This window comes from Spermophilus citellus (assembly GCF_964194105.1).
Source record: "Spermophilus citellus genome assembly, chromosome: 6".
Lineage (NCBI taxonomy): Eukaryota > Metazoa > Chordata > Mammalia > Rodentia > Sciuridae > Spermophilus > Spermophilus citellus.
The window spans coordinates 133,031,405-133,040,923 of record NC_138187.1 but is presented as its reverse complement, the minus strand read 5'-3'; the positions used below and the strand labels follow the sequence as shown (position 1 = coordinate 133,040,923).

General features: G+C 50.4%; 1 protein-coding gene across 1 annotated transcript; it reads left to right on the top strand.

The window, feature by feature from the left end:
- Positions 1–665: 665 nt before the first annotated feature.
- Positions 666–8,472, top strand: OPTC (opticin; the record flags this gene model as incomplete). Its single annotated transcript, XM_081299493.1, has 6 exons — positions 666–902; positions 1,585–1,720; positions 3,259–3,417; positions 4,329–4,531; positions 7,708–7,803; positions 8,302–8,472. The coding sequence occupies 6 exons, from the start codon at positions 666–668 to the stop codon at positions 8,470–8,472; spliced, it is 1,002 nt and encodes a 333-aa protein (XP_081155619.1).
- Between the last annotated feature and the right edge of the window lie 1,047 nt (positions 8,473–9,519).

Below are 9,519 nucleotides of genomic sequence, written 5' to 3'. Positions count from 1 at the left end.
ATGAACTAACATTCTTTACATTGCATGTCAAATTTTAAGTCCATATCTCCAAACAGATGAGGTGCTCCTGAGAAGGGCCACACCATGTTCATTCTGCCCCTGCCAGAGGCAAATCTAGTGCCAGGAACTTAACAAGGACCCCATACATGTTTGTTGAGTGAATGCATGATTGAGTGATCTCTAACACACACACACACACACACACACACACTACAAAAGATTCCTTGAGGTTGAGGGTTTCTCTAAATCTAATTTAGTATCTAACTGTTATATTTTGAGTGTGCAGTTAAGGGAGAATATCTACACAGATGCACAAATGCATGCCGGGAGCGCTGGGAGGTGCATGGATAAAGGGCTTTGGTGAGTGAGTCTGTGATGAGGAATCAGGATTATGTGGGTGTCTGCATGTGCTGTATGAGATAACACCAGTGTGGGTGTGTGGAAGAGGTGCTGGGGGTGCCCCCAGTCATAGCCCAGCCTTTAGGGAGCTTGAGCGTGGAGTGAAGGTGCTGAGTAAGTGTGTATGATGAATGGTGGGAAGGGGAGGAGTTTGCAAGCCATTCCCACCAGGCACAGACAGCCACTCTTCCTCATGTGCACCCCCCAGGATGGGTGCTGTAGTGATTCCACCCAGTTCTCACCCCATTCCCACCCCCAGGCCCCTCATGAGGCTCTCCACGTTGTTCCTGAGCCTGCTGGCCTTGGTGCTGCAGGAGGCAGGGCCGGCTTCTCTCCCAGAGAAGGAACAGAGGAGGAGAGAGGAGCAGAGCCACTATGGGGAAAGCGAACCTTACTCGGAGCAGTATGTGGGGAGCTACCTGGTGAGCCCGGATGACTACAGTGAGGTCATTGACCTCAGCAACTATGAGGAGCTGGCTGACTACGGGGACCAGCTGGCTGAGGTGAGGGACACGCAACTGACCATATCCTGCAAGACCAGGCCCCTGGCCCCTCTCCACCTGCCCCAGATGCAGGCTTCTCAAGCCTCCAACTCTCTGTAAGGGGCATAGGACCCTCCATAGGACATTGTCACTTACATGATATTAAGAAAGAGAACACAAACCTCCAGTTAGAATATTGATAGCAAATTAGAAGGACCCCCCTCACCCCCTTAGAAGTCATGCGTCCCTCCCAGGCTGTCAGGTATGACAGTGTGCCTCATTGAGGTAAGGGTCAGCAAAGTCCTCATATTCTCCCCCCAAAGGAAATATCACCTGCATCTCTTTTCCTAGACTGTCCTCCAGTTTGAAGCCTCTGCTGTGGGTGCTGTGAGCCAGGTCAGCATGGAGGAGCACCTGCTTAGGGAATTGGGGACCCGGGTGCTAGCTCTGCCTTAGCACCGACTGGCTCCCTGATCCGAGTCCCTCCCCTCTCTGGGCCTCAGTTTCCTCATCTATCTAATGAACATGTGGATCTGATACTCTTTAAGGTCCCTTCCTGGCTCACTCTTTGTGCTCTTCCTCCGTCCTCTTTCACAGTGACTCTTTGCAAGTTTGAGATGGGTCACTGAGGTTTCTAAAGCCCAAAGTTAGGTCCCTTGCGGGCAAAATCCAGCCTATGGTATGCTGTGTGCTGTGTCTCCAGGTTAAGGTAACCAGCCTGGCTCCTCCAACCAGGATCAGTCCCACCCAGAGCAAGGTGACTCCAAGGACACCCTTGTCAAACCCCACGATGACCAAGCCTACTCTGCCAGGCCCACTGGGCTCCCCAGCCAGCCATGGTAAGTACACAGTCAAATGGTTATCACATCTGTAGGTCCAAGGTCTGGCAGCCATGACCCAGCACCAGGTGGTACCCAAGTGGAGTGTGGTCAGGAGTAGAAACAGAATGTCAAGGATGGCACCTAACAGCAGGGAGAGGAGGGGAGATAGCCATCGAGGGGGGGTCGGCTTTCCTAGGTGAAGCAACTGCAAGCTTTCCCTGTGCCCCAGCAGAGCCACCCTACCCTAATTAACAGCATCACTCAGAGAGCAACTTGAGTGGTAATTAGATTAGAGACAATTAAAAGCCTGTAGAGAAGAATAAGTAACTTTGTGGCTGTCATTGGCATGGGGGCCAATGAAGCAGTCACTGCTTTCAGCCTCACATTCACCTCCTTAGCAGCCCCAGCCCCTCTCCGTTCCCTCCCAAAGCCTTTCTGGAGCCAGGGATGCTGGTGTGGCCAGTGGAGAGGGCTCAGTACGCTGCTGGGGACCAGAAACTGGGGCATCGGAAGGAAGCAGCTCATTCTGGGCCTGCTTGCACTCGGCATCCCTCTTCTCAGGGTATTTGTGTGGGTGCTCCTGTGGGACCGGAGCATCAGCCGAGGCCTTTGGTCAGGATCCATGACCTTGCAGAGCCATAGAAGCTATTAAACCCTTAAGAGACAGTAAAAAGCCTTAGCTGGACCTGCCATTCAAGGCCTTGGGATAAGAAGGGTCCTGGGGCCCCTGCTTTACCAGTCCCGCTGGTCACTGCTGGCAGGGAACTGCTACTTCATCTTGGGGCTGTTACTGCTACCGTAGTGCTTCCTTGAGTCGGGCTAATACTGGCCTCACAGGAATTTCTGTCCTGTGAGAACAACTGACAGAGCCTCCCGTAGGGTCCTGGGCCTGAGCCAATACCGTCTTCCCAACTTTTTAAAGGTGGTCTGAGTTGGAATGGACTGCCTTAGCTGCATGAGTGCCGGATACAGAGATGGGGCCATGGACTGGGCCTAGGGGAGAGCTGTTTCCCAGTAGAAAATCGGGGTGCTGCTGCCGTAAGAAGGGGAGATGGATGTGGCACGGGCATTGGCCAGTCCGTCTGGGCCTTACTGTGCTTCTCAGAGCCTCAGAGAACATGTCCAACTGCTCTTCCCAAAGGCAGCTGGCAGACCCAGCAACCAACTCCCGACTATTCCGCTGAATTCTGGCTTTGTCTCATCTTTACTGTTCCTGTTGAGACCAGAGAGGAGACTTGTGGCAAAAAGGCCACTAGATATCCTAGAAATGCTCACATAGAGCCAGGAAAACCTACAAAGGACCAGGGTCTGATGAAAGTACTGAGTAGGAACTAAGGTAAAGCTGATTGATTCTCTTAGGTTGAGGGCTGAGGGACAGGCTGAGAGCCGTCAGTACCATCTGGGTGCATCGGGCCAATTGGTTCTAGACAGCAACCCACAGGCCATCAAGAGGACAGGTGGCTCAGATACTCCCTGGGTCAAGAGCCATGGGCTTCAGAGGCTGAAGGGAGTCTGATCAGGGAGTTTCCCTTTGTTCTGTCTTCCACTTGAGCCAGGCCTGCCCACCTGCCTGGTCTGTGTGTGCCTCGGATCTTCTGTGTACTGTGATGACATTGACCTAGAGAACATTCCTCCTCTTCCCCGGATGACCACCTATCTGTACGCCCGCTTCAACCGCATCAGCCGTATCAGGACCAGAGACTTCAAAGGGCTGAGTATGTAATGCCCTGAGAAAAGGGGAGAGGGGGCCACCAGGGTCCTTTCCTTTGCATCTGGCCACATGAACAGTGACCAGACACTGTTCTCCCCCACCTGTGTTAGTCTTTTTTAAAAATATTTTTTAGTTGATGGACCTTTATTTATTTCTATGTGGTGCTAAGGATGGACCCCAGTGCCTCACACATGCGAGGCAAGTGCTCTACCACTGAGCTTCAGCCCCAGCCCACCTGTGTGTTAGTCTTTCCCTTTTAGTTCTGTCTCTCCAGCTGTCAAAGGGAAAGATCCCCCAAGTCCTTCTAATTCCTTTCTTTGAAGAGTTTAAATAGTAGAAGTGTTCTTCTCATTTTTTTTTTCCACAAACATCTGGGCAGGGAAGGTGGGATGAAGCCAACATTTTCAGTATGTCCCAGCACCTGTAGCTCTGCTGGCCTCTGGACCAGATCATCCTCCACCTACTGATGCTGTTGGCTGCTCTAGGCCTCATGTCCTGCCTAGGATAGGAGACCCGGGCTCCACTTCAGCTTCCATTGCCAATCACCCACAGCCTTTCCAGCCTTGGTGCCCATTGTGAAAAGTGCAGAGGGCTCAGTACGCTGCTGGGGACCAGGTGGGATGGGTCCAGAGATTCCCGGGCTAGTTGGTTCTTGCCTTTCAGAGGTTTCTTCCAGTGGGATCCAAGGTGGGCAACCCAGAATCCAGGGAAAGGTATTGACGAATCCGCGGGCTTTTCCAAGGGGTCCTTTAGACTGTAATTTCTGCTGGTTTGGATCTACTGCGGGGAGAGAGCTGGTTAGAATTCCCTTATCTTGAGAGGGATGGAGCAGGATACCCAGGGCACATCCAACAGGGTGCAAGGAAAGATAATGTGTCCCAGTATCTTTCTTTGTTCTCTCCCAATGTCCCTCAGCAAAACTGAAAAGGATTGACCTCACCAGCAACTTCATCTCCTCCATTGACAATGACGCCCTCCGCTTGCTGCCTGCCCTGCAGGATCTGATCCTCCCAGAGAACCAGTTGGTGGCTTTGCCCCTGCTGCCCAGTGGCATCGAGTTCCTGGATGTCCGCCTGAATCGGCTCCGGAGCTCGGGGATACAGCCGGAGGCCTTCAGGGTAAGTCAGGGACTCAGACCACCACATGCCGCCTGCCCCCACCCACATCATGCGCGGTGCACCCTCCAGGGTGTTCTGAGGTCTAAGAATCCATGATTATTTTTTATCCTTTTCTGTTTGTACTTTGGGCTGGAAGAAATGGATTCTGACTCAAGGAAAGGGAGTTTCATAGCATGCCATTCCAAGAGCCTCCTCGAATGGGACACCCAGTACTACCAGGCCTCACGAGCCTGTTACTGGGAATGGGGGACCAAAAACAGATCAATGCTAAGAAACCAGGCTCCCTGCTCCTCTGAGGGGCGTGTGTCTCCTGTCTTGGCTTCTTTCTCTGTGTCGGCTCCATTCACCTCTCTGCACACCTGCATCCTCAGCACACTCCCAGGATCTGCTCCCCAAAACACCAGATCCCACCCCCAAATGCCTTTGGCTTTGGCTTGCAAAAGTGCTAACTCTAACCCTAAATCCTAAGTATCATTTCCCCCCCCCAAAAAAACATCAACAAGCAATTGTCTATTATCCAGTTCTCGAGAAAGTCAATCCAATGAGTCCTTGGCTGTCTGTCTGTCTAGTTTTGATGGGAAGGGCTAAGTTATAGGATGTGAATATGCCCTCCTGCGATTATCAAGAATACAGTAACAATAAATATTGTTAAGGATGTGGGGGGAAAGGTATATTCATACATTGCTGGTGGAACTGTAAACTGGTGCAACCCCTCTTGAAAGTAGTATGGAGATTTCTTAGAAAACTTGGAATGCAACCACCATTTGACCCAGTTATCCCACTCCTTGGCATACCCAAAGGACTTAAAATCAACATACTACAGTGATGCAGCCACATCAATGTTTGTAGCAGCTGAATTTACAATAGCCAAGCTATGAAACCAATGTAGGTGTCCTTCAACAGATGAATGAATAAGTAAAATGGAATATTACACAATAATATAATAATATTCCAAAAATGGAATATTACACACAATGGAATGTTACTCAGCCATAAAGAAGAATGAAAATTATGGCATTTTCTGATAAATGGTTGGAACTGGAGAATATCATGCTAAGTGAAATAAGCCAGTCCCAAAAATACCAAAGACTTAATGTTCTCTGATATGTGGATTCTGACCCACAACAAGGGAGGGTGTGGAGGAGAAGAATAGAAGTTCATTGGATCAGACAAAAGGGAATGAAGGGAAGGGGGGCATAGGAATAGGAAAGACAGTAGAATGAATCAGATATAACTGTCCTGTGCTCATATATGAAGGTATGACCAGTGTAACTCCACGCCATGCACAACCACAAGAATGGGAAGTTATATTCCATGTATGTATAACATGTCAAAATATACTCTACTGTCATGTGTATCTAAAAACAACAAATAAAAAAACATACGTCCCCTTGGGACAGGGTTAGGAAGAACAGAGGGTGCACTTCCGCTGAAGAAGTGTGGACAAGGCTGACCCGTCCAGGCATGCTGGCTGGACTTTAGGAATGGCCTTCCAAAGCCCATTACTCACTTGCCAGCTGTGTCTTCTTCATTTGGACTCACTTTCAGCCTCTGTCTCTCTTAAGTACAGTCATCAACACCGGGTCACATATATGATGGTGAACTTCTAGATTATCTCACCTAGTGACGCTCTAGCCTTTTCAGTTCATGTAAGTACGCTCTATGATGTTTGTACAACGGCAGAATTACCTGATGACACATGTCCCTGTCGTTCAGCAATCATGACTATGGTGGGCTCTTTTGGCAAACTGTTTAGAAGCGTAAAATATCCAGGCACGGTGGTGCTCACCTGTAATTGCAGCAACTTGGGAGGATGAGACAGGGGGAGCGCAAGTTTGAGACTAACCTAAGTAACTTAGTTAGATCCTGTCTTGAAATACAAAATACAAAGTGCTGGGGAGGTAGCTCAGAGGTAGAGAAGCTTGGGTTCAACCCTCAGTACGAGGAGAAGGAGAAGAAGAAGGAAGGAAGGAAGGAAGGAAGGAAGGAAGGAAGGAAGGAAGGAAGGAAGGAAGGAAGGAAGGGAGGGAGGGAGGGAGGGAGGGAGGGAGGGAAAGGAGAAGAAGAGGAGGAGGAAGAGGAAGAGGAAGAGAAGGAGAAGAAAGGAAGGGAGGAGGAGGAGGAGGAAGGATGAGCAGAAATCAAATAAGGCAGCTGCCATTTTGAAACTGGGTGAAGGCACAGACTTTCCTGTTCTCTCCCCTCTCCCAGACACCTTCCACCCTCAGCCTTCTGGGTGCAGTGCTAATAGCCCTACTGCCGTGGAAACCAGAACCCTCCCCTGGGGTGTCCTCAGGCCCCAGTCTTCCCATCTCAAAGTGAAGAGCTGGGGTCTGGTGATCACAGAGGCCTCTGGACTTGATGATCCAAGTCCAGCCCTGAGAAACAGCCTGACTGTCTCCGTCTTAGGAGGACTTCTTTGCCTTCAGGGCTGTTCCTTTGTCCAGGGGAAGGCAGGGGCTTTGGAATCAGAGGGACCTGGGCTCATGGGTGAGTCATCTCACCTCTCTGATCTTGTTTCCTCATCTGCAAATTGAGAGTAATAACGTGCCCCAATGGCCACAGGATTTAGTAAAACAGCTCTTACACAGAGCATTGGTAGATGACATAGATAGTAGCTGCTCCATGAACACTAGCTATTATTCTTCCTTGCTCTCTGAGCCCCCAAAGGCTTATCTCATCCCAAATCCTTCTCTGACTCGCCTGCCTGATTCTGAAGGTGCTCTCGCGCTCACACACCCTTGGTCTGGGTGTGCCTTGGATTTTCATTCTCTGACATCTCCCAAGCAAGCTCCACACATCTGCACTGGGGGAAAAATCCCTTCTGATGGCAGAGAAGTAGAGGCTGAGCTGAAATGTCCCCTGGTCCTTCCTCACCTCTACCTTATCCCTGTCCATCCCCTGCTCCTGCTCCCCATAGCTGTCACTAACAGCCCCTGCCATGCCTCTAGCTGCTTGCACCTCAAAAACAGCAGCACCTGGATAGGTAGAGGTAGTGTAGTGTGCATAAACTCCTTAAAGGTCCTAGCTCCCCGCTCCCACCACCAAAGAGCCCACTACAGAGCACTGCACACAGCAGTAAACCCTGAGTGAATGGAAGGGGGTCACCTGACCCTGGCCACCTCAGGAACCTCCTCACTGCCCACCAGCCTCCCATGCTCCTCGTGTCCCTGCAGGCACTGGAGAAGCTGCAGTTTCTCTACCTGGCAGACAACCAGCTGGACTCCATCCCCTGGCCTTTGCCTCTGAGCCTGCGCTCACTCCACCTGCAGGTGAGGAGCCTCAGCCACAGGGGGACCGCAGCCAGTGCAGAGGGTGGACAGCAGATAACAGGGCAGGGGGTCCCATAAGGCCTGGGCATCAGAGGTGTGTGGGAGACATGGTCTCGTCTAGATGGTGGTCCATGGCTCCAGTTTGATTTTCTCTGTCTCTTCCTTTGAAAACACTCCCTCTCCTCTACCTCTTCATCTCGTCTCATCCACCTGCTTTTCCTCCTCCCTTTTCCTACCTCCTGTTTCTCTTCGTCTCTTCCCATCACTGCCTCCTTCCTTCCTTCTCCCTCCCATCCTTCACCCCTCTTAATCTCTCCCACCTCTCTCCCTGTTTGATACTCTCTTCTCACCCCTCGTTGAGTGGTCTGGGCTCTGGTGCCTCGGTTTCCCCAAGTGCACAGGAAGGGCAGGGCTGATGGGAAGGGCTGGTGGCACCTTGGGTGCTGCCTGGGGCCAGAGCGTCTGGAAGGGTGCTCAGCGGCTGCGCGTTCTTTCCAGAATAACATGATAGAGACCATGCAGACAGACACCTTCTGTGACCCTGTGGAGCACAGACACACCCGCAGGCAACTGGAAGACATTCGGCTGGACGGGAACCCCATCAACCTGAGCCTGTTCCCCAGCGCCTACTTCTGCCTGCCTCGGCTCCCCATAGGCCGCTTCACCTAGTCTGTCCCTCCCTCTCTTCCAAGTTAGAAGCCCTTGGAGGCCCCCAAGGCCATATAGAAAATCACTTGTCTAAGCAGGGGTCTTTAGCCCAAGCATTAGAGAGCCTCATGCTCCAGTTGCAAAAATCACCACCTTACTCCCCACCCCACCCCACCCCCCACGCGCACACACACACTCACACACACATCAGTGTCCTTCAGTAGCCAAATTTGCATTTCTCCCTCCTCTTTCTTTAACACCTTATGGCTGCTGGCTCAGTGAACTGCAGTGTCTGCACAGAGATCTTCTCCATGTTCCCCATCCCTCCCATCCACACCGAATGCCAGGAAACCCATGAAAGAGGAGGAGGAGAAAGAGGAGTTCAGTGAAATGCAGCAGAGAACGGAGGGGGAAGAAGAGAGAGGGGGAGAAGCAGTCGTGTGCTGGAACCACTCTTACTAATGATGAGGTTTGCAAGATTGAATTTTCCAGAATTTTGCAAATCAATTATTAAACACAGTCATCATGAAAAATTATATTCTATAATCTCACAATTCAACGTATCACATCAAAATACATAAATGTAGTAAATACTCAAAACTCACTGCTTCTCAATTGTTTTACTATTAATCACACTCCTGAAGTTGTTTGTGTGAGATATCGGTGTGGTGGAGATTTCATACAGTGATGCACTACTGGGCAGCTTTTCCCAATTCCTTGTTTGGTGACATCATGTTCGCTACTTGATGTTGGCCATGGTAAAAGATTTTTAAAATGCTACAGAATGGGGGTTTGTTGTTGTTGTTGTTGTTGTTGTTGTTGTTTACTTACTTATTTATTTTTAAGAGAGTTGGTTGCTCAAGCTTTCCAGAACATCAAAGAAAAGAAAAAATAAAGCTGGTGGTGCATGCCGGCAATCCCAGCAGCTCAGGAGGCTGAGGCAGGAGAATTGTGAGTTCAAAGCCAGCCTCAGCAATTTAGCAAGGTCCTCAGCAACTCATCAAGACCCTGTCTCTAAATAAAAAAATAAAAAAGGGCTGGGGATGTGGCTCAGTGGTTAAGCGCCCT